The sequence below is a fragment of the Phyllobates terribilis genome, unplaced genomic scaffold (genome assembly GCF_046119375.1).
Source record: "Phyllobates terribilis strain yellow unplaced genomic scaffold, ASM4611937v1 Scaffold_3__8_contigs__length_932513732, whole genome shotgun sequence".
NCBI lineage: Eukaryota > Metazoa > Chordata > Amphibia > Anura > Dendrobatidae > Phyllobates > Phyllobates terribilis.
In genome coordinates, this window is record NW_027362763.1 from 68,267,964 (window position 1) to 68,293,453 (window position 25,490).

A 25,490-nucleotide genomic window follows, 5' to 3' on the forward strand; every position below is an offset into this window, starting at 1 on the left:
CGCTGAGCTGCGGGATGCGAACGGCGGAATTGAGCACACAGCGACCATGCTCTCTGCAGAAAGCCATCTAGTTCGGGATAGTGGGCTAAAAATTGCTGGACAACCAGGTTCAACACGTGGGCCATACAAGACACGTGTGTGACATTGCCCTGGCAAAGGACCGCCCCCAGGTTTGCAGCATTGTGGAAAACGGCCTTACCTGGTTGCAGGTCCAGTGGAGACAACCATTCATGAAACTGGTTCTCCAGAGCAGACCACAACTCCTCAGCTGTGTTACTCACATTTCCCAGACATTTAAAATAAAAACTGCCTGATGACGTTGAGCCCTGCTGCCAGCATAGTAAGGAGGAGTGCAGGATTCCTTCTGCGCAGTTAGAAAGTGGGTGGCATTACCAGACAGCCTTTGGGTGCAGGTGGAGGACCAAGAGGAGGTTGAGAAGGCAGAAGCAGTGGAGGAACTTCGAGATAAAGAGCATTGACGCACAACTCTTGGGGACGGCAAGACTTGGACAGCAGCCCCTTGTCCTGCTTTCACCATAGTTACCCAGTGTCCAGTCAGCAACATGTAACGCCCCTGTCCATGCCTACTCGTCCAAGTGTGTGTGGTAAAATGCACCCTGTCACACACAGAGTTTCTCAAAGAAGCGGTGATGTTGTGTGCGACATGCTGGTGGAGCGCAGGCACACCTTTCTTTGAGAAGTAGTGCCGACTGGGCATCTGGTACTGGGGCACTGGACGGGCATAAGGTCTTGAAAATCCTCTGTGTCCACCAGGCGGAAAGGCAGAATTTCTGTAGCCAAGAGCTTGCAGATGGTGAAATTCAACCTCTTTGCTTTCTCATGGCTAGGAGGAAAAGGTCTTTTACTTGTCTACATCTGAGGGAACTAGGGCTGGCTGTTGTGCTTAGACGGGGTTGAGTAGGGTGTCCCTGGCAAACTGACGGTCTGTGAGGAAGATGCAGGTGGACATGTTAGGTTGCCTTGATCCAAAGGTGGTGCTCTCGATGTCGGAGAGCGCTCAACACCAGCTGGTGTTTCTACTTCCAAATAAAATGATGAGCTGCCAATCACGCTGGCTGTTGCGGGTAAAGAGGTGGCAGGTCTGCATCCCAAAACATGTGTGACTGCTGTCCCCCCCGTCACAGAGGATGAAGAGGCCACGGATGCACAAGATGTGGCAGACGGTGGTTGGCCCGGCCGGCTAGGCCGCATTGTAGCACAGTGAGCTTCCCACTGCAACTTATGCTTCATATCCATGTGACGGTTCATGCATGAAGTACTCAAACTATGGATTTTTTGGCCTCTACTTAGCTTTTGGTGACAAATGTTACAGATAACACGAGTTGTGTCATCTTATCGATCTGAAAAAATGCCCAGGCTATGCAAGGCTTAGAGCCCATGCGACCTGAATAGCCACCATGACTTGTGGTCAAAGGAACAGTTGTGTTTGAGGATGCAGTTGTTGACGTGCTTCCAGTGCTACGTCTCTGTCCAGGAAGGCACAACCTAACCTCGTTGTCACTAGCTTCCTCCTCCACCTCCTCTGCTGACCTCATCGACTGGCTGACTGTGGGTTGAAAGTAAGTGGGATCTCCAACCTCGTCATCATCACCCTGTGTGTTCTCACACTCGTCATCCTCAGAGCCAACCTCTTCCTGCCCTGATCAAAAACTCAAGTTGTCACTCCAATCAGGTATTTGAGTCTCATCACCGTCTTCATCATTGTCTCCACCAACAGGAGTTACAGTTTGGGAACGAAGGTCTACATTATGCTCAGAACCTTCTTCATCTGGTCCGGGATCCGACTCATAAAGACTCTGGGCATCAGTGCAGATCATTTCCTCGTCTGGATTCACAGAAGCTATGGAGCAGACCTCTGATTCCCAGGCTATAGTATGAGTAAACAGCTCTGCAGACTCAACTATCTGTGCTACCCCATACTCAGACGGGCAGCTGGAGACTTGGGAGCTGTGAGGAAGCAACTGCGATTGGGGTGACACCTCTGAGGACTGGAGTATTTGTGATGTTGAAGTTGAGGTGGAGGAGAGCCCTCTTAAAGGAGCACTTGATATCCGTTGAAGCACCTGCTGTTTTTGTGCCTCATCTGGAATTTGTAGCGATGGGCGTGTCCGTAAGAAAAGGATCGTATCACATTGTCCACGAAAAGAAGTAGACATCTTAGTTTGGCTGGAATATGGTCTTTCTTCTGCAGATGTTACTGTTGCTTTAACACCTCCCCCACGGACACAACCTTTTTTCCCTTCCCAACACGCCTATTCCCCTTTCCACCAGCAGCAGGCCTTTTTCCACTCATTTTGGTGGTTAACTAATTGACAACTCTGTAGTTGTTTGCACAAAAAACGACGGATGGAAACTGAGCAGAGCTGAGTGTCCAAACTGTGGTACTAGCCCAAAAGGATTGGCTGGGTTAGAAGCAGTAAAACAATTTTATTACATACACAGGTGGTGGAGCTTGGTATGGATGGCCTAATAGAATGAGTACCACACACTGCTACAGACCCAAAATTATTTTCTGGGCTAGATGCAGCTAAAATTTATTTTTAATTTCAAAGCTGGTGGAGCTTGGTATAGATGGCTTAATACAATGAGTACCACACACTGCTACTATGCCCAAAATTATTTTTAGGGCTAGATGCAGTTAAAAATTATTATTCATTTCAAAGCTGGTGGAGATTGGTATAGATGGCCTATTACAATGAGTGCCACACACTGCTAACATGCCTAAAATTATTTTCCGGGCTACATGCAGCTAAAAATTATTATTAATTTCAAAGCTGGTGGAGCTTAGTATAGATGGCTTAATAGATTGAGTACCACACACTGCTACAGGCCCAAAATTATTTTCCGGGCTAGATGCAGCTAAAAATTATTATTAATTTCAAAGCTGGTGGAGCTTGGTATAGATGGCCTGATACAATGAGTACCACACACTGCTACTATGCCCAAAATTATTTTCTGGGCTAGATGTAGCTAAAAATTATTATTAATTTCAAAGCTGGTGGAGCTTGGTATAGATGGCCTAATAGAATGAGTACCACACACTGCTACTATGCCCAAAATTATTTTCCGGGCTAGATGCAGCTAAAAATTATTATTAATTTCAAAGCTCGTGGAGCTTAGTATAGATGGCCTAATAGATTGAGCACCATACACTGCTACAGGCCGAAAATTTTTTTCCTGGCTAGATGCAGCTAAAAGTTATTATTAATTTCAAAGCTGGTGGAGCTTAGTATAGATGGCCTAATAGAATGAGTACTACACACTGCTACAGGCCCAAAATTATTTTCCGGGCTAGATGCAGCTAAAAATTATTATTAATTTCAAAGCTGGTGGAGCTTGGTATAGTTGGCCTAATACAATGAGTAACACACACTGCTACTTTGCCGAAAAGGTTTTACATGGCTAGGTGCAGTAAAAAATTTGTATTACATACACAGGAGGTGTAGCTTGCAACACAGATAGGCTACTCCACTGACTAACACAGACTGCAAGAGGCCCAAAAGGATTTGCTTAGCTAGATTTAGCCAAATGCTGTGAAAAACACTTGCACAGTTCTAAAACAGACCAGTCTGGCAAAAAGTCCTAGGAAATGCTGTAACCTAGCCCTCAAAAGGGCTGCAATTACAACTAGTCCCTACTCCCAACCTATCTGTCTATTTAAGAGCAAATTTGCTTGCAATTCACACAGTTAGAAAGTATAGCGTCCACAGCAGCAGCGATGCCGTCTAACACTCAGCTGCAGCAGTGAGAAAATGGTGGCGACGTGGAAAATGGCTGGGTCTTATAGAGCAAGGACATGTGACATACACAGCCAATTACACATGCCCTTGCTTGTGTGAAAAAAAGCACTTCGCTGCGTGTGTGCGCTGCTGATAGGCTGACAGATTGCACCTCCCCACTGTAAATGTGGGAAAGAAAAAAAAAATGGAGAGCTTCATTATTTCTGCAGCGATCCATCCCCTGCCCCTCCCCCCACCCACTGTACACTCAAACTATGTTTTAACATTGATTAACAGCAATACTGTGAAAAAATCCAGTTATGATTTTGGTGCACGAACAGTTATCGAACATAACCTCGAACAGCCAGATTTTTTTCAAATCGTTCGGGTTCGTTGAACGGTTCGAACACTGCCCAAAACAGCTCAAATTTGAGATTGGCGAACAGTTCGAGTCGAACACCGCTCATCTCTACTCAGAAGCTCTATGCATCTCATTTTTTGACAGTCTTTCTTATGATGACACCCCCTGATTTTACAGTATGTCCCAATGGGACATATGGGCATCTTAGTGGGTGTTCCGAAGAGGAGATGTTCTCTGTACATCACTCATCTTATTGGGTGCTGTACAAGAGATGTCTGGCTGGCTGCACATTTGCTGGTAACATCTGTTCTTTGCTGCGGTAAAAGGCAGAAGAACCTGGTGTGAACAGCTGATCATTCCATAGCCGTATTTTAAAATATGTGGATGTACTTTATCTTATGGAAATCACAGGATAAAGAGCCATGATTATAATTATATGCAAATGGTAAAATGAGAAAAATAAATTGAGATGTTTGGAAAAATGTCATTATCAAGTTTGAGCACCATGCACAGAAAAACACACACATCCTTGGTTGCAATCAATGCGGTTATTAATGGTTGCATAAGGAATGTTCTGAGTACAGAATCCATGTTATACTGTATATGTTTTGGGATTGTCTTGTAATGGATTTGTTTTGGCAAGGTGGCCCTCATCTTATTTCTAAAATTATTGGCTTTTTGTTTGCTAAGAAAATAATAATTTCTGATTAAGTGTAGATACATAATCTTTCAGGTTTTCCTGAATGCTAACACACTAATAACCTCTAAATTGAAGTTGCCTATACCTTCGGCCATAACTGGAATTATTGACGAAACTTAATCACATTTTTCTTTTGAAATGATATTTGCCATTACGAAAAATTCATTCACCAACTTCCAGAGATGGTGGACCATTCTATTTCCAGAATCTTCCGTAAAGTACTTAATTACTTCCCCAGTACCTGTGGTCTGTGTCGATTCTCAATTACCTGTTTATAAGGTGTAATTGTGTATTATTTGTTGCTTCTCTCTCATCCTTTATAAGGATATTATTTTTGTGCCTTGCAATTATTGCACCTTGAATTATTACATTCCTCTTGTCCTTACTCCCTTCCGAATCCATCCCCCTCTTCACCTTTTTTAATTTCAATATGTCAAATCATAAAAATGTAGTGGTTCCGGAAAACCAAGTCCTGGGATATTTTAGAGAAATGGCTGGACCTTACGTTCCACAAACAAATCGATGCAACACCGAGCTGTTAGTGTACCTGATAAGAAAACCAGAGAGAGCCGTCTACCGTACATTATGCCAACCCACTCCGTAGTTCCAGGAGAAGGACCAGTGTGATGTTTCTTCATGAAGGCCTCTTCACGACTTTGCCTATATGGTCTCCACTTCAGATCAAAGTGTGGCTATCGTTGCATCCAGGTCTCAGCGCTGAAGAGCACAGACGTTCATTCTTGTCTCCATCTAGAGACCACTTGTCCAATGCAATGAAGAGGCCTTCATGAGGGCACATTACACCAGTCCTATTTCCAGGATTTTTGTGTGGGTTGGCATAATATATTATAGTTGGACCCCTCTAGCCTTCATTCCCAGTACACTAATAGTTTGGCATTACATTGATTTGGTTGTGGAACTGTGGTGAGGCCATTTTTCCAAAGTGTCCCAGGATCAGTTTTTCAACATGACAACACTAGGCGGCATGTTGCTCGTGCAAGTGTGATTAGCCTGTGTGGCCTAAAAGTGGTACCATGAGCTTTAGCACATCTCTGGACTTATCTCCCATCGAGCACCTCCAAAACGTCATTGGTCAGAAATTACAAAACGGTCTGCCAGCAGTGGATTATCATGATTTCCGTGTTCAAAAACATTCAGCGGGACAGAACATTCTTCAAATAATCAATAATAACCTCAAAGATAGCAGCCAAGGTGGAAAAGTATGCAGATTTCTTCTTAGGGCACTTACCGTATATCCAATACAGAAGAAATTGAGATTTTTTGAAAATTTTTGTTTTCATTATTTCATCATTTGCATATCATTATGTCTATCGATCCTGCAATTTCCATAATTCCACAACCAGTTTTCTTCTAGGTGTTGCAATTTCATTGTTGAGGAATGTATGAGATACTGATGACATATCCTTATGATTGGTCATCCATAGAAGATAGATGGGGGTCTGACACCCAAAACCTCCACTGATCAGCTTCTTCAGATCACACATCAGCTGAATGTAGAACAGTGTACATAATTGGAAAAGCACAGCTGTGTAAGGCCATGTTTACATGTTCAGTATTTAGTCAATATTTTACAGCAATATTTGTAAGCCAAAACAATGAGTGGAACAATCAGAGGAAAAGTATAACAGAAGCATGTCACCACTTTTCCATATTTTACAAACTCTTGGCTTTGGCATACAGTTACTGATGTAAAATACTGACCAAATACTGAACATGTGAACGTGGCCTAATAGTCCTTCTCAGATTAGGCAACTCGCCTTATATTCCCCTTTATAGAAGCTGAGCTGGCTGCCATGGATCTGCAAACAGCTGATCAGTAGGGGAGGCAGGGGTTGGAGTCCCAGTGATCGGTAATCAATATCCAAGGTCCACAAAACCCCATGTAAAATGTCGTAATAGGATATTTGAAATTGAGTAGCTTAGAAACAAAGATGCCTCAGAGGAGATCTGAGATCTCATTTATATGTATAAATACATGTGTGGTCAATACAAAGGACTGGCATATGACTTATTCCTTCCAAAGACCTTCCAAAGCACATTCACTGTATGTGGAGGAAAGGCTTCTGCTAGCTAAATACCAAAGGTCCAATGGTCCAATTGTTGGTGATAAATCATCTAGCGATAGAGAATTTAAAACTAGTGGAGAAAAGTTGAACTTTATGGAGCTAAGACTTTTTTTCATCTATGTAACAATGAGTTTTCTGAACCAGATATCATTTCACGCTTTTGTTTATTACTTACCATGGTTGTCTGATACTTTGGAACCTATCGCTGTAAACGGCCTACCAGCAAATTCCTCGGCGTGGTTGACGAGAGCATCTTTGACCGTGTCGTAACCATACAGGATAACCAGCCTTTGGGCACCTAGATAGACGGTGAATATTGGTCCATATTTCTTTGACATCTGAGCATACATAAAAGAATGGGAGGAGATATTAAAATTATTTCACAAATCATTAAAATCCTCACTATTTGTTGTGTTTTTGCAGCAGCTAATCTACATGTCGAATTCTGTTCTCTTCAATTCTGACAGAGAATCTGATGTCCTAATATTTGTTGCCTAAAAGGGGTTTTCCGATATTTTACGAAAATGGGCCACAGGGAACAAAAATAATATAAAATAAATAAGTAACCCATACTCACCCATCTGACACTCTTGGCTTGACTGCCATTCTGGTGGTCCTCTTCAGTCTCTGGTTACTTCTTGTAGCATTGGTGTGTTTATTCATGCACACATGACCGCTGCAACCAATTACTCGCCCCAGCAGTGGGGTCATCATCATTGCAGGAAGCAAGTAGAGACCAGAGGGGACAATCAGGGGATTATTTCATATAATTCTTTCTTTGTGGGCAATTTTGTTAAAAAAACTAGAAAACTAATTTAATGCTTTAAATATGTAAAACAAATTCGCAAATGTAAAAATGTCCTAACATTTTGTGCAGACCTTTGTGTTTCCATGGTAGTAGACTACAAACAACAATGTAGTCTGAAGTCTGATCCTGCCGTCATGCGTTATTCTCATTCATCTGCCCTGTATTTTACTGTCTGAAGATTAGGAAAATTATTGATAGTGAGCACAGGGACTGGAGTAACCCATGACTACAGAATCCATCCAGGGTTTGTTTGTTGTCCGTCTTATTAAGACATGAACGAGCAGTATGCGCAAAATGATGAAGTTTATAAATTAAAGTGGTTGTCCGGGACTTTAACATTGGTGGCCTTTCCTTAGGAAAGGTAATCAATGTCTGATCCTTGGAGGTTCGGCAGATCAGATTTTCCTGGCGTTATAGTAGGCCGGAACTGCTCAGTTGCAGAGCTGCACAGCTCTGCCAACTGTGTAATGACTGCAGCTGGATACTGCATATTCACCCCTATTGGTAACAATATGAGGTACATGTTCAGTACCTGGCCACAGCCACTATTCCATTGGAGGAGCTGCCCAGCTCCACAACTGAGCATTTCCAGCCGACACCAGCACCTGGAAAAGCTCAGACATTGATGATCTATCCTTAAAATTTTTTGAAAAGTTGCCATATCGAATTGTACTGGACAAAGATTTGTGGCACCATAATTCAGGGTATGAAGTCAATATTATACAAAAATATTGACAAGTAGACCCATATGGAATTGTAACACTCTGCCATGAATAAGAATCCCAATGTAATGCACACTGCATCTCTGCATACAGGGGAGGGTCTCTTACCTCTGTGAAGGACTTTTGTGGTTTTAATGTGTTGATCACATGCATATTTCCTATAATCGGTAAAGGCATAGGTCCAGGAGGGAAATTGATGGATTTTTTCTGATTCTTAAAAACATTGACCAGAAATAAAATGACCACAACGGACACAAGAACGGAGATGGGATCCACCATGACCATGTTTGCAAAAACCTAGAAAACATGGAATAAAATATAGATAATTCAATATTCAGTATTCTTAGAATAAAGGAACCTCTCCAGCACTCTGCCACAGGAGCAATGACACATAAATATGCTAGGAGGGTTTGGCCAGGCAACTGATATGAAGTAAAGTCTATTAGTGGACTGAAAGGTGGACCAGGACACAAGGAAAATGAAAGACAGACTACGTGTGTCCTCTACCCTTCCTCAAGTCCAGCAATAGGCAAAAATAAAAAACATCAGCTCGGCCCAGAATGTTCCGTGAAAAGCCACTTTCACTTGTCTCTGCTCACAGTGCATGGCGTCCACCAGTGGTGAGAGTCCATTTTTTTTAATTCTTTAATTTAACAATAAATGACAAGTACAGTAAGCAACACAGTCACTGCACTAATTATATATGCGACTGACATATTTCTATCTAACTTATGCTATGTGTGTATAGCTATTCTCTGTATTCTATAATGTATTTTCCACAAAAAATTTATTTTTTCATTTTACGGATTAATTTGTGAAGCACCTGGGGTTTAAAATGCTCACCACCCATCTAGATATGTTCCCTGGGGGATCTAGTTTCCAAAATGGGGTCACTTGTGGAGACGCTCCAATGTTTAGGCACACAGGGGCTCTCCAAGCGCGACATGGTGTCCGCTAACAAATTGGAACCATGTCGCATTTGGAGAGCCCCTGTGTGCCTAAACATTGGAGATCCCCCACAAGTGACCCCATTTTGGAAACTAGACCCCCCAGGGAACTTATCTAGATGCATAGTGAGCACCCCCAGGTGCTTCACAAATTGTGTAGTGTATGTCAGGTTGATGTGCGGTGTGGTATAGTGTAGTGTATACACCACACACACAAACAACTTCACAAACACTGCAACACACACACCAACCTGACATAGGTTGGTGTGTGTGTTGTAGTGTACGTGAGGTTGTTGTATGTGTGTGTATGTCATGCTAGTGTGGGTGAGTTCTGTAGGGAAGGTCAGGATGTGTTTAGTGCGGGGACATGTGATGAATTTTGAAGCATTCATTAAAACACAGTCCCGGTTTGTCAGCACACGTTTCACATTGGAAACGAGTGACCTTTCTTGTCCCCCTTTTATGGCAGACCCTGCACCTTTTTCTTACTGTGACCTCACCGGAAAAATGTTGCCCTGGTACCACATGGGAGACTCGAGTTCCAGGGGTGCTGGGGCCCGCTTCTTCTTCACCTCTAAAAATCAGGGCCTTTATCACCGCCTCCTGGAAGTTGAGGAAGGTGTTGGTGGTCTGGCCTGCACATTGTGATAGCACGTATGCATTATACAGTGCCATTTGAACGATATGCACGGCCAGTTTTTTATACCAAACCTTTGCCTCGCGCATGGCACTGTAGGGCTGGAGGACTAGATCAGAAAGATCAACTCCCCCCCATGTGCTTGTTGTACCCCAGGGCACAGTCCGGTTTGTGGACCGGTGCTGGGGTAACTCTAATGGTGGTGGCCGTGGTGCCGGGACCATGGATTGTGGTCAAGAAAAAGACGTCCCTTTTGTCTTTGAACTTCACCACAACCATGTTGCCGCTACATTGGGCTCGGCTCTCACCCTTTGGGAGAGGCTGCTCAATTAGCGTCAAAGGGAGACCCCTCTGGGTTCTGCGCACAGTACCACAAGCAGCGGTAGTTCTGGCAGTGAGGGACTGAAATAGTGGAATGCTTGTGTAAAAGTTATCAACGTATAGATGGTAACCTTTATCAAGCAGTGGGCGGATTAAATCCCACACTATTTTCCCACTCACCTTCAGAGCAGGACATTCTGGGGGCTGGATCCTCGAATCCTTTCCTTCGTACACTCTAAAGCTGTGAGTGTACCCTGAGGCACTCTCGCACAGCTTGTAGAGTTTTATTCCGTACCTGGCCCTCTTACTGGGCAGGTATTGTCGAAATTGAAGCCTCCCTTTGAATGCATGAGGGATTCATCCACAGAAATTTCCCTTTGGGGAACGTACACTTCAGCAAACTTGTCGCTGAAGTGTTCGATGACCGGATGAATTTTGAACAGTCTGTCAAAATTCGGGTCATCGCGGGGAAGGCTGTCCACGTTATCCCGGAAATGTAAGAACTTGTGAATGACCTCAAATCTTTTGCGGGTCATCACCATTCCTAACACTGGAGTTTGATATAAAATATCGGTACTCCAGTATTTGCCGATTTCTAGTTTCTTCACAATCCCCATGTGACGTACCAGTCCCCAATATTTCAACATTTCTACTGAGTCAACGGGACTCCAAGTAGAAAACATTGAATTTGGGTTTGAGCCAAAAATTGTTGGGCGTAGATATTGGTCTGCTCCACCATGAGACTGACAATGGCCACAGAGAAATAGACTTTGAAAAAGTCTATTTCCCTGAGGTTTGCTGTCTCGAACTGGATACCTGATTGGGGAAGGAAATCAGGAATCCGTGGAGTGTAATTTTCATGGACGGGGGTCTATACGGGGGCCCTGGTGCTAGGTTGGGTGTGACTAGCACCAGGTTGAGGGTTACTCACAGATGGCTGTGGGTCTTCTTCCACGGCCTCCGGACGATGTCTTGACCTCTGATGTCGTCTTGGTGCCGGCTCGGTGTCACTGGAGGAGGAAGAATGGGAGGAATAGAGGAATGTGGGGTCCTCTCCCTCACTATCAGTTATGGTAGAATATACTTCCTCAGCTGTGTACGCCCTAGACTGGGATGAGTGGGATGGGTGGGACATTTTGTGTGCTGTGTGCGTGTGTAAAAAAAAACAAAACTTTATTATAGTGTGAATGTACGTGTGTGTATGTGTGAATGTGTGAGTGATTGGTGTAAACTTCTGCAATCAGGTGTAGGGGACTGTCAGGTGTAGGGGACTGTCAGGCGTAGGGCACTGTCAGGCGTAGGGGGCGCAATCAGGCACACAGGGCGCACGCGGGACACACTCAGGCACACGGGGCGCGCTCAGGCACACGGACGCAGGAGGGGGCGCACTCAGGCACACGGGCGCAGAAGGGGGCGCACTCAAGCACACGGGCACAGGAGGGGGCGCACTCAGGCACACGGGGCACGCTCAGGCACACGGGGCACAGGAGGGTGCGCGCTCAGGTACACGGGGCGCGCTCAGGCACAAGGGGTGCGCTCAGGCACATGGGGCGAGCTCAGGCACACGGGTCACAGGAGGGGGCGCGCTCAGGCACAGGGGGCACACTCAGGCACACGGGGCGCAGGAGGGGCGGTCAGGCATTGGAGGGGACAGAAGGTGGGGGCAGGAAGCCGGCAGTAGCAGCAGCAGGGGGGTGATCACTGGGGCAGAAGGGGGCAGAAAGGGGGGCAGGAGCCAGCAGCAACAAGGGGGGTAGGAGGCCATCAGCAGCAGGGGGGTGATCACTGGGTTGGGGGGGTGATCACTGGGGACGTGCGGGTGATCACTGGGACGGGGGGATGATCAATGGGAGGGATGGTGGGTGATCACAGGCGCAGGCGATTTACAGTGAGCCTGCTGCTGCCTGTGATCACCCTACACCGGCTGGCAGAAGGAGAGCACCAGCCGGTGAAGACGTGGGAGAGGGAGCGGAGGGAGCGGTATGAAATTGGACTGGGGTGGAAGGGGGTGGAGGGGGTTTGAGGGGGGGTCGGGGGCTAAGTGGGGGGCTGGAGTCGGACAAGGGGGGAAATATTACCGGCGGTGGCGGATCAGTGACAGCGGCGGCAATGGGGGGGCGGTGGCGGATCGGTGGCGGCGGTGGATTGGTGGCGGCGTTGGCGGCAGCAGATCGGCGGGGGACCAAGCTCCTCAGCTTCCACGGACGGGATGAAGCTGGGGAGCGTGGTCAGCCATTGTAAACAACCCCCTCCACATCTGATTGGAGGGTTAGCGTCACATGGACACTAGCCCCAATCAGTTCTGGGGGGGGGCAGAGGTGACACTCCACCCAGCCAATAGCTGATGCTATATGCATCAGGTCATTCCCAGATTGTAAATATTTCACCAATTTCCATTGGCGAAATATTTAATTCATTCTGATTGGCAGTTTCACTAAAGTGAAAGTGAAACTGCCAATCGGAGGGGTCCTAGGCACGGGGGGGTTAATCCACCCCCCGTGGGGTCAACTACAGGTTGTCTAGTTGCATCAGCAACTGTGACACCTGAGTGACACCGCTCGCACGCGCTGCAGGGGCGCAATCCCTCCATGTCACAGACGCTGTGACATGGGTCGGGAACGCACCGATTTCCATGTCACAGACACTGTGACACGGGTCGGGAAGGGGCTAAGAGACCAATTCACCAAAGCAATTTCTTCGTAATTCTGTCGTAAATTGTTTTGAATTACATAAAGTTGAGCAAAAACGTCGCAACTTTTGGCGTTTTCAGCCAGCTCTGCCAAAACGGGCAGAGCTGAGGCGGGACATCTCAGCTTACCTAATTCAGTACAAGCTGTGGTGTCCTCAATTCCAGACATCTCACTCTAGCCAGGGACTGGAGTAAGATTTCTGATGTGGTGCACAGAGACACATGCCACTTGTCAGGCGCTCCTAATTCATTATGAGGTATGCACCTCTTATTGAATCGGGATCGTGTGCTCCAACAGGCTCCCTTCTAAAGTTTGAGGGGATAATTATCAGTGTTGATAATTTGGGGCCAAGATGGATTAATCTTGTGGTTGGTCTCCCCCCCATAAACCTTCTCTCCTCCCTCAATATTGGTATCCACACAAATTTATTAGCATTAAATCGCATTTTTGAGAAAAATTCAGAAGGCTGGTAAATTACTATTTCAAATAATCTGAAAATCTCTATATGTAAATTTTTCTAATATCGAAGGACAAAAGATGGGATTCTGTCCGTTATGAAAGTAACACACACTCACTCACGAGTAGCAAAAAAAGGGAAGACCTACTACAGGAGGACGCCACACCCACATCCAACTCGTCCCTGTACAGACTAGAAAGTGCGACTAGAGGCCGCACAACACACAAACACCACCTCGGACCTGGCTCCCTGAAAGGCTATTGACGGGTTTCTCGTACCTCCTGAGGAACCAGATGGGAAGCCTAAACACACTGCCCACAAGAGGAGAGGAAAATCTGGTGGAAAATGCAAAAACCCAGGGTGAGAAAATTAAACACATTTATATAAGGTAGAGAGGGAAAGATAAGGCGAGTCTAAAGAAAAAGGAACAGTAGTAACTTCCCAGAAACCTAAAGAAGTGAAAGGAAGAAGAACTGGGAAGGAAAACAAACAGACGCACTCTAGGAATTTAACTGGTATTTACCATGCAAGATAAACCCCTTAGCTGAAGGGCTGGAACTCCTAAACCTAATTCCACCTAAAGGTATAGCCAACAAGGAAGTGCAGTGAAGGGTGAAAATTAAAACCCAACCCAGAATGTGATAAGGCAGACCAAAACAGGAAAATGGAAAACACATGGAGAGGAGCAAACCAAGGAGGGGGAACAACCAAAAACAATTGGAACCATCAGCATGTGGACAGGGAAGAAAAGGCAATAGCTGAGCAGACAGGGGTGATCCCGGAGCAACAGGTCAAGAGATCAAATACCCAAACCAAGCCATGACACTGTCTTCATCTTTCAGATTCTTGCACTGTCCATTTCTCCTGCAACAAATCTGACCATTTACCTTTATGCCTAATTTATCCAACCCGTGAGGGTACCACATGTACTTGACTATCACTGGTCTACAAGTCACCTGTCAGTGATTTTATGAGAAGGCTAAATCCATGGCAGCCTACTATGGTGCAAGTTCTAAAATGGATGAGTGAATAGATAAATTATTTTGTTACAACTCAATTTGCAAAACCACAAGACCAATTGTAGATTTCAGCTATAACACACAGCAATGTAATATATTCAGTACACCTAAAAATGCTTCTTACATTTACATTACATGCTTATATTATATGCTATGACCTAAAAGATATAAATATCAGCAGAGGGAATTTCTCACCGTGCAGTGCGGATGATCCAGCCAGTTCTATCTCATCTGAGTTGTTTGTTGTGAAAGTGAATGTTTAAGCCCTCTGCTGGCCACATCTGTTAAAATGTGACTGAAGTCCATCCCTTATAATCCAATGCTGCTTTACTTAACCCCTTAAACTACATTCTCATGATGAGCTTTTCGTGTGTTTTTGATGTTTCAGAATTTCTGCACCTATTATTTAAATGAGTTTGCTTGCATTTTTTTTGTTGTGGTTTTATCGCATTTTTGACTTAGCGTTTTTTTCTTTCTCTTTGATATGTTATGCTTTAAATAAAGCTACCATCAATGTTTTTCCTATCTGCCATTGCCATATATGCAAAAGCTTCATCATGTCTGTAGCCAAAGACCCTTCTACCACAGTAGACACAAGTAAAATGAATGAAAAGTGGTAGTGAAAGGCAGGGCTGGGACAAGGTATTTTGGTTCCCTAGCCAGATGAAACCAATGGTGCCCTCCACAAACCCCCCGATGAACCCTCAGTCCCCAAGTATAGGAATGGGTCAGAGAAAAAGGTAAAAGGACCCCTCACACATCTCCTCAATACATTCAGTGTGTCAGTTAACAATCTCTGATGATCACTTCCACTACAATTGTTACCTTTTTCACCAAAACATACCAGCAAAAGTAAAAAAAAAAGTGATGTACTCTAAGGGTTAGGCTCAACAGAGTATATTTTCAATGTTAGATATAGAATCATTCTTTGTTTGCAGGCAATTTACACAATAACAGGTGCAAATAGTGATATTCATCCCTGACATCCTTATATGTCAGACGCAAGGATAGTTATGAAAACTAATATAACTAAACTATAATTGGAGGAAGCCCTAATGGAAACTAAACAGATCCCATTATACATAAAGGGATATGTATGATTGTTTTTACACCCATCTAGCAACAAATACAGTTTGCAACAAAACTGATTGTGGTTCTAGCGCCATATTCCTGTACTGATGGTGGCTCTGGTGCCATATTCCTCTACTGATGTTGGCTCTGATGCCATATTCCTGTACTTATGGTGGTTCTGCTGATGTAATCCTGTACTGATGGTGGTTCTGCTTATGTATTGTTATACTGATGGTGGTTCTGGTGATGTATTCATACAGGTGATGGCTGTTCTGGTGCTAAATTCATGTACTACTTATAGTTGTGGTGATGTATTCATATAGTGATGATCGTTCTGATACTATGTTCATCACCACCACTGTACTATCATCAGTATATAATAACAAAACCAAAATCATCATCAGTACACCAGAGGCATCAACAGTACATAAATATATCACCAGAACCATAATCAGTAAATAAATAGGTCACTAGAACCACCATAAATACATGAATACATCACCAGAGGGGGAACTATGGGGCATCCTACTGTGTGGGGATCATCATATTGTGTGGAGGGCTGGGGGGGCCTCATACTGTGGTGGGCCATTACAGTTTTTGGTGGCCATAATACTGTGTGTATTGGGGACTGAAGAGGCCATTATACTATGCATAAATCATACTTTTTTGGGGTCACTGGAGGCCTCATTATGTGGAGGAACTGTGGGGGTCACTATGCTATGTTGTGAGCACTGTGTGTGCATCATACTTCATGGTGGGGTTGTCATACTGTGTGTGTGGAGGGGAATTCACTTTGGGGCTATAATACTGTGTTTGGGGCCACTTTTGTTAACATCATACTTTATGAGGGCCATGAAAGAGATATTGTAGTGAGTGGGAACATTAACAGCTTTCAATATAAGCATAATTACTTTGTACATGCCACAAAGCTGGTAGATTTCCCAGGCTATGATCATGCCTATGCATCAATGCATCATGACACAGCCAGATATCTTTAGTTTTGGGGGGCCTGATATGAAGAGCCCAATTAGGACTTCTGATATGGGGCCCCATGATATCTATATACATCCTTGGCCACGGTCTACAATTTGTATATGGTGCCAGTCAGACATACTTGTACTGAACAATGCCAGTTTAAAGACTATTAGTGACATTAGATCAGGTGGGCTGTTCAACAGTATACAAATGCATCCCACACAGTGCCAATAGTCTATTGCAACACTACAGGGCTTTGGCCAAAATATGCAAGCTTGCAAACCACATAAAGGGTCCCCATTTTGTTGCAAGACCACCACACGTTATGTAACACATTTCACTCTACACAATGACAAATATTTGGTTTCTTCCAGTGATTCTTTCATCACCTTTAGTCACGAGTCGGGACACCGCTCACCTTTATTCCAGTGCACTTGCACAATTTTCTCACCTCCTCCATTGACAGACATCACAAAGAATTCAACCTTTCACTTACAATCTTGAAACCTGAACCTACCAGGAAAAATCCCACTGAGATGTGTTATTATAAGACCTAAACAAATAAACAGAGGGCCTGATTTATCTTTTGCCTTTTTAACTAGCTTAAGTTTTTCTTTATTTTTCATTCATTGCCATTTTTGCTCTAAAAATTCTTCAAAATGGCACATGTTCTTACATGAATTTTGTGCAAAATCAAAAATTTCATCTTTTGGACCTATTTTGTGACTTTAGTGAAAAAAGTCACACATTTTGTAAAATGGTGAAAAAATTGCACCAAGCGTTCTGTTGTACATAAAAATACACAAAGGTGGAAGTGGAGTACATTTGCGCCAAATGTTGATACTTTTTAACAAGTCAAATTTGATGAATCTGTCTAAAACATCTGGAAAAGACACAATGAAATAAAAATCATAAAACTAACTAAACAACAAAAGACAACTGCAAAAAAGAAGCAAATTCTCTGATGAAATTGCCACAAATCATAAAGTCACCAATTGAGAGGCATTCATGCCAAAAAACTGGCGAATTTTAACTTTTATCTCCAATTGTGAGTGCTTAAAAAAACAATTCAGCTATTTTTTTTTAAAAAACTTACTTTGCTGGTCATGTGGTACAAATAGTATGCTAACTTTATTCTTTAAGTTTATTACATAGAAAAAAAGTATAAACCATCTCTCTGTTTACTATTTATGGGAGATATTACAACAGCTCTGAGCTAATGGGCATAACTAGCTGCTATTTGCTATGTATTTCTCCCATGTACAGTACACAGAGTGATGGTTTCCTGCTCTTTCTCTGTAGCACACAAGCAGAAGCAGCAGTGCATCGTGGACATTTCACAGCACTACTGAACTGTGTAACTGTGAATCCAGGACTGAAGTGAAATACATTTGATAGAAACTGCCTGTGTCTGGCTGGTCTCTTACTGTACTGAATACGCCTCACAATTTTATTTTATTTTTGTTAAAAAGTCTAAAAATCAGAGAAAAAAGACAATTTATCTGTTCTAAAAGATTTATTACAAATCTTTTTATATGCGCTTGTTCTATTGATTTATGCAAAGTTTGTGTCATGTCTGTCTGAGGTCACCACCTCAAAAAGGCTAACTCAGACATACTTGGCACAAGCCATTCTTTATGGCAGATTCCAGAGGAACCCTTAAAGTATGTGCACATGCGCAGGAGAATTCTCCCACACTGTCAGTGACGTGCATGAGGTGAGCCGAGTTCATTTGATCCACAATGTCTCTGCGCCATGGCAAGCTGGATGGCAGCGTTCTGCTATGATCCAGCCTGCCATCTCAATGTAGCAGAGCTGGAGCTGTCGTGGGAACCTTGGAAAGGTAAGAATGAGGTTGCTTAATTATTTTACTACTATTGCAGGAGACATGGGATACAGCTGGAATGGGCGATATGGTAAGTAGAGTTTAATTTAGAATATTAAAGCATTGTGTGTTTATTTCAATTAAAAGATTTTATTCTGGGTGTTGGTGTTTTTTTTCACTTTCACTATGGGGTTAGTAATGGGGGCGTCTTATGTATGCCGCTGATGAATTGCCGGCTTTTCATGTTTCACTGAGCACTGCTCCCATCGATTTGGGCAATCGCTGTAATGCCACAACCAACATGGCTGAGGAATTACAGTGAGTGGCAGGCAATCCCTGCATGTTCATTGGTGCTCTAAATAGTGCCAAACATGCAGGACTGGGGCCCGAGCTCCCTCCTGAGCATCTCACAAGTACTCGGTGAGCTACAAGCATCTCGAGTACTGAGATGCTCTGGTGAGTACCGAGCAGCGGAGAAAACATGCTCTCTCATCACTAGTTATTAACTCAGATAATTAAACCTGCCTTCAGGCCTGGAAATGTGATGGTAATACCGGCATTAATAGCCATATGGTTATCTTAGCTTCGTAACCACTGCAGTAGTCAGTAATTTATTGTATTAGATAATATATAAAATCTTCATGACTACAACACAACTCCAAGATCTTTACCGTACAGTAGTCAGCGGCTGTAGGTATTATGCTTGATTACATTAAACATTTAGATGTTAAATATCTTAAGATAATATTCAAATAGTGTTCAAACTTTGTGATTCCCACAATAATATGATTAAATTAGTCCATGTGTTCACTTGGATGGAAATTTCAATTTGATATAGATACAATATAATTGTTCCATTGATAAACTTCCCTCTCTGTTGGCTAAGCTTCAAAACCGATAGGTATAATTGAGTCATGGAGATATCTCCATCCTAAAGTTCTTATTAGTGATGAGAGAGCACTAAAATGCTCAGGTACTCATTGCTCGGGTCGAGAAAATTGGAATACTCGGGTGCTCGACCCGAGCAATGAGCCCAATGTAAGTCTATGAAAAACTCAAGTATTTTTCAGGCGGCTCCACCCGGCGGTCGGCAGAGGGCCAAAAAATTGCCCAAATCGATGGGAACAGTGCTCAAATGACATGGGGACAGCATGGGGAAGACCCCTGGAAGCATTTCTGACTCCCAGGTCACTTCTGTCAACAACGTTGTCAAAGGTATTACGCCACTTTTAAGGACTCACAATAAAAAATACCAAAACAAAACCAAAATGGATTTTCCTGGGAAATATGTTAAGAAACATCCTTTCCAGGGTAATGACTTGTATATAAAGCAAAATAAATAACTAAAAACAAAAATGCTCCTCCACACCTTGGGCTATGTTCGCATGTAGCATTTTTGATGCATTTTTGCACTTTTGCATTGCTTTCAACCGTGACAAATGCATTAACCAGGAAATGATATTTTAACATTTCACAACCTTATCTGGCCATGTGATGTGTGAGATATCATCAGACACATCGTATTTCATTTATGAAGGAGGGACTCTGAAAGTCACAAAGCCTACTTTTATACGGCTATCAGGCGGCCTTTACTATTCTTAAAGGGCCAGCAGTCGGCCCTCACTATTCTTAGAGAGCCATCAGCCGGCTATGTTTTATTGTTCGCATTTCTAAAGAGTGGGTCTCCTATACTGTTATTGCGTATGCAGTGAGAGGCAGGGCTGCCCAAAATTTGGATGCACCCCAATACCCCTTGAAAGCGACTTAGAGGAGAGCCTCATGAAAAAATATTCCCATTATTAGGAAGTAGGTCTCCCATAGTGTTGACCTATGCAGTGAATGCAAGGGTTGCCAAAAATTTGGAGGCACTCCAATGCCCCTTGGAAGATACGTAGAGGAGGGCTTCCTGAATTTTTTTTTTCCCATTATTAGGAAGTGGGTGTCCCATAGTGTTGTCCTATGCATTGAATACAAGGGCTGCAATTAATTGGAAGGCACTCCAATGCATCTTGTAAGAGACGTGGATGTTAGAACGCCTCCTGAAAACAATTTTCCCATTATTAGGAAGTGGGTCTCCTATAGTGTTAGCCTATGCATTGAATGCAAGGGTTGCCAAAAATTGAGAGGCACTCCAATGCCCCTTGGAAGAGACGTAGAGGGCCTCATAAAAAAATGTTCCCATTATTAGGAAGTGGATCTCCCATAGTATTGACCTATGTAGTGAATGCAAGGGTTGCCAAAAAATTGGAGGCACTCCAATACCCCTTGGAAGAGACGTGGAAGAGGGCCTCATAAAAAAAATGATTACATTAGAAAGGAGCAGGCCTCCTATACTTGTAATGCCCATGCACTAAGTGTATGTTCTGACAAACATTTACCCATGGGGAATATACATGTGTGGCACCCAAGGAGTCCAATTGCCACATTGACATTGCCTCCCTCACAGGGGGTGATGCCATGCCTGGAAGCAAGGAGGGGTCCCCTAATCAGGTATATCAGCATCCAACACTATCAGCTCCTCCCCTTTAAGACTATAATCTGATGGCTGGGTTAGTCCAAGGGAGAGCAGAGAGTTGAAAGGATTTGGAGACAGGACAGCGACGAGGAAGGACCTGGGGAAGGGAGCTGTGATAAAGCTCGCCCCAGAGGGAAGCTCAAAGGAACTGGACACCGGAGTCCATGGCTGTGGGGCACTGAAAGCCCGGCAGAAGAATCCAGAGGGCAGGAGACTGCAGGTCTCCTGGCCCCACCAGATGCCCAGTGAACAGCAGCATCCTAGGGCCCAGCACCGCCACGTGGGAGCGACACTTGAGGAAGGCCCCTAGCTGCCTGCCATACGAGTGAGGAAAAAGATGTTTTTACTCAGGGACCAGGGCCGCAGCACAGTTTCAAGCAAGGCCAAGGATAATTGCGCTGAGGGAAGGCCTACCACTCCACCTGGCAAGTTGGATCCCCCAACTTGCTTCCAGGCCGCCTGGGCCTCTACCACCAACTGCTACCAGTGCCCGGTCTGCTCTGTAAAACTGCAAGTTAAAATAGAGAAAGCCACCATTAATTTGTTGTCTGGTCATTATCTGCGCTCTCAGACCTGCACGGCACCGCACCAGTTTCATGTACCTCATCAAATCATCAACTACACTGCCCTGTAGCTCAGCTCTGCCTGTGGAGAGCTGAATCAACTCTGCTGCATCACCATCGGCTCCAGTGGATCTGCACCGCAATGGCGGCCCCATATAGCCACATACCACAGGTGGCGTCACGAACATTATTATCTCAGAAACTTTATTCCCCTTTACTTTCCCTTTACTTGACCGCCCGGGTCCACGGACCGGGTCACTGCCACCGTGAAATACCCCGCACTGACCGGCCTGGCTACCTAGTGCAAGGGCGCGCGTCACATGAACATACTGTATAAAAAATTTTTTTTACAGGCATCATAAACACCCTTTAAAAAAATTATGAGGGTGTTGCATCACGGACCACGGTCACCCTGGTGATATGGTGGTGGAGGATGAGGAGAAGGAGAAGGACAAGAGCAAATAGCCAAAATCAGGACGCGTATACCCATGTCTGGGTGTGAAAAGGTGCATGGGAATACACCTCCCAAGAAAAGACACTGTATTTCAGTTTATGTTACGCTGCTATCATTCGGTGGTGTTGAGAAGTCTGGGCCAATACAGCCCTTGTTAATTTTTATAAGAGTCAGCCTGTCAGCATTTTCAGTTGACCGGCGGATGCGCTTATCATTTAGAATTCCACTACGGCACTAAAAACCCGCTCTGATAAAACGCTGGCCGCAGGGCAGGCCAGGACCTCCAAGGCATAGAAAGCCAGTTCATTCCACGTATCCAGCTTGGATACCCAATAATTATAAGACACAGAGGAGGTCCAGCAGCTCCGGGTAGGATTTGAGAAACCGCTGAACCACGAGGTTAAGAACATGGGCCAGGCAATGTACGTGTGCGAGCTCGCCTCGCCTCAGAGCCGCCACCAGGTTACGGCCATTGTCACACACGACCATGCCTGGCTGTAGGTTCAGCGGTGTGAGCCACAGATCTGTCTGCTCGTTCAGAGCTGTCCACACCTTTTCAGCATTGTGTGGTTTGTTACCTAAGCATATTAGCTTTAGCACAGCCTGTTGCCGATTCGATTGGCCGAGGCAGTGCTGCAGTGCTTCCAGCTTGTGACTAATGTGGTCATTTCGGAGATGGAGGCTGAAGAGGAGGAGGAAGTTGAGGAGGATGAGGTGCAGGAGCTGTAGACCATGGGGGCAACCATGATTTACCTAGGGCCCGCAATCCTTGGTGTAGGGAGGACGTGTTCCCTCCCAAGGTTCGACTTGGTCCCAGCTTCCACTATGTTAACCCAGTGTGCCATCAGCGAGATGTACCATCCCTGCCCACAAGCACTTGCTCACGTGTCCGTGGTTAGGTAGACTTTCCCGGTAACTGAGTTGTTGAGGTCACGGCTAATGTTTTGGGACATGTGCTTGTGTAATGCGGGGGCGGCACACCAGAATAAATAGTGGTGGCTGGGGACCGAGTACCGAGGGACGGCATCCGCCATCAGGTTGCAGAATGCTTCCATCTCCACGATCCTAAAAGGCAACATTTTGAATGCAAGCAGTTGTGAAATATGAGAATTTAGTAGTGTGGCCAGTGGGGCATTGTCTGCATATTTGCGCTTGCGTTCCAAGGACTGGGGTATGGACAACTGAACAGTGCACTGGGACAAGGACGTGGACATGCTTCCTGATTCTGCTACTTGAGAGAGTGCAATGACAGGTGCAGGGCAGGAGGCATCTTCGCATGCACCATGGACAGGGGATTGGCTTGCATGCACAACAGCGGAAGAAGCAATGGTGCCACCCGCAGACACTGTTCCTGGACCCTGGGGTTCAGCCCACAAAGTCGGGTGCTTTGCTGCCATGTGCCTGATCATGCTGGTGGTGGTCAGGCTGGTCGTTTTGCCACACCTGCTGATGCTGGCCTGACAGGTGGTGCAAATGGCGTTTTTGGGGTTATCGGCAGAGTCTTACGGGTAACGGTTGCCTGCCTTCTGTCTGCGGCCACCACACTGCTCTGCCTCCCTCCCCCTGTGTGCTGCTCTTCTCACTCTGCATGTCCTCCTGCCAGGTTGGGTCAGTTATTATATTATCCACCACCACATCTTCCACTTCCGCACCCTGGTCCTCCTCCTTACTTTCTGGCAATATTGTCTAATCTTCATCCACCTCTTGTGACACTTTCCCACCGTTGCCTTCATGTGACCATGGCTGCTCAAATATTTGGGCATCGCTACATGCGATCTCCTCTGGCCTCGCTTCAAGTGGACCGGGCGAGAGGCCCAAATCTATAAATGGAAAAGTCAGCAGCTCTTCAAAGTGTCCAAGTGTGGGTTCATTTGTCGCTGGGCAGTCGGCATGGTGGTAGGAAGGAGGATCGGGGTGAGGAAATTGTGGTCCAGACTCACGGCTACTGAGACTTGACCATGTGGATGACAGGGTGGTGGTGGTGGTGGCTAAGTGACTGGAAGCATTATCTGCTATCCAACCAACAGCCTTTTGACACTTCTCTGGGTTCAATAGTCGTGTACTGCGGTACCCTAGGAATTGGGACAGGAAGGTCGGACGAGAAGATGTGGGTGTTTTTTGTGGCACAATTTCAGCTTGCCCACGGCCTTGGCCTTAGCCTCTGCATGCACCATCACCATCACGTCCAGTTCCCCATCCTTTGCCATGTGCCTTGCCCATTTGAAATGGAGGACAATATCTTCCATGCGCACTACAAATGATTGAATTTGGAGCGAACATATATGTGATCTGTGTGACAGAGAAAACACAGTTTTAAATACCTGTTCTGTAGGTAACTATTTTGAACAGCAATCTGGTGTCAATTGCTTCACTGACACACTGAAATTTTTTTTTAATGGAGGTCAGAAATGGCAGTAGTTTCTGAAAACGTATATATGATCCGTGTGACAGAGAAAACACAGTTTTAAATACCTGGCCTGTAGGTAATTATTTTGAACAGCAAACCGGTGTCAAAAACTTTGCTGACACTGTGAAAAAAAATTTAAATGGAGGCCAAAAATGGCTGTATTTTATGACAACGTAAAGTACAGACCAAAAGTTTGGACACACCTTCTCAATTAAAGAAATTTCTGTATTTTCATGACTTTGAAAATTGTACATTCTCACTGAAGGCATCAAAACTATGAATTAACACATGTGGAATTATATACTTAACAAAAAAGTGTGAAACAACTGAAAATATGTCTTATGTTCTAGGTTCTTCAAAGTAGCCACCTTTTGCTTTAATGACTGCTTCGCACACTCTTGACATTCTCTTGATGAGATTTAAGAGGTATTCCAACAATCTTGAAGGAGTTCCCAGAGATGCTTAGCACTTGTTGGCCCTTTTGCCTTCACTCTGCGGTCCAGCTCACCCCAAACCATCTCGATTGGGTTCAGGTCTGGTGACTGTGGAGGCCAGGTCATCTGGCGTAGCACCCCATCACTCTCCTTCTTGGTCAAATGGCCCTTAAACAGCCTGGAGGTGTGTTTGGGGTCATTGTCCTGTTGAAAAATAAATGATGATCCAACTAAACGCACACCGGATGGAATAGCATGCCGCTGCAAGATGCTGTGGTAGCCATGCTGGTTCAGTATGCCTTCAATATTGAATAAATCCCCAACAGTGTGACCAGAAAAACACCCCCACACCATCACACCTCGTCCTCCATGCTTCATGGTGGGAACCAAGCATGTAGAGTCCATCCATTCACCTTTTCTACATCACACAAAGACACGGTGGTTGGAACCAAAGATCTCAAATTTGGACTCATCAGACCAAAGCACAGATTTCCACTGGTATAATGTCCATTCCATGTGTTCTTCAGCCCAAACAAGTCTCTTCTGCTTGTTGCCTGTCCTTAGCAGTGGTTTCCTAGCAGCTATTTTACCATGAACGCCGGCTGCACAAAGTCTCCTGTTAACAGTTGTTGTAGAGATGTGTCTGCTGCTAGACCTCTGTGTGGCATTGACCTGGTCTCTAATCTGAGCTGCTGTTAACCTACGATTTGTGAGGCTGGTGACTCAGATAAACTTATCCTCAGAAGCAGAGGTGACT

The 25,490-nt window shown here is 44.7% G+C and overlaps 1 protein-coding gene across 1 annotated transcript in view; it reads right to left on the reverse strand.

The window, feature by feature from the left end:
- The window catches only part of LOC141258819 (cytochrome P450 2C5-like), a 68,540-nt gene extending 53,765 nt beyond the window's left edge, over window positions 1-14,775 (reverse strand). The window contains exons 1-3 of the mRNA XM_073673976.1: window positions 14,685-14,775; window positions 8,527-8,715; window positions 7,064-7,226 (exon numbers count right to left, since the gene is read on the reverse strand). Coding sequence (XP_073530077.1) covers window positions 7,064-7,226; window positions 8,527-8,703 — 340 coding nt within the window. The 5' untranslated portion in view covers window positions 8,704-8,715; window positions 14,685-14,775. The remainder of the gene's footprint in view (window positions 1-7,063; window positions 7,227-8,526; window positions 8,716-14,684) is intronic.
- Window positions 14,776-25,490: the final 10,715 nt, after the last annotated feature.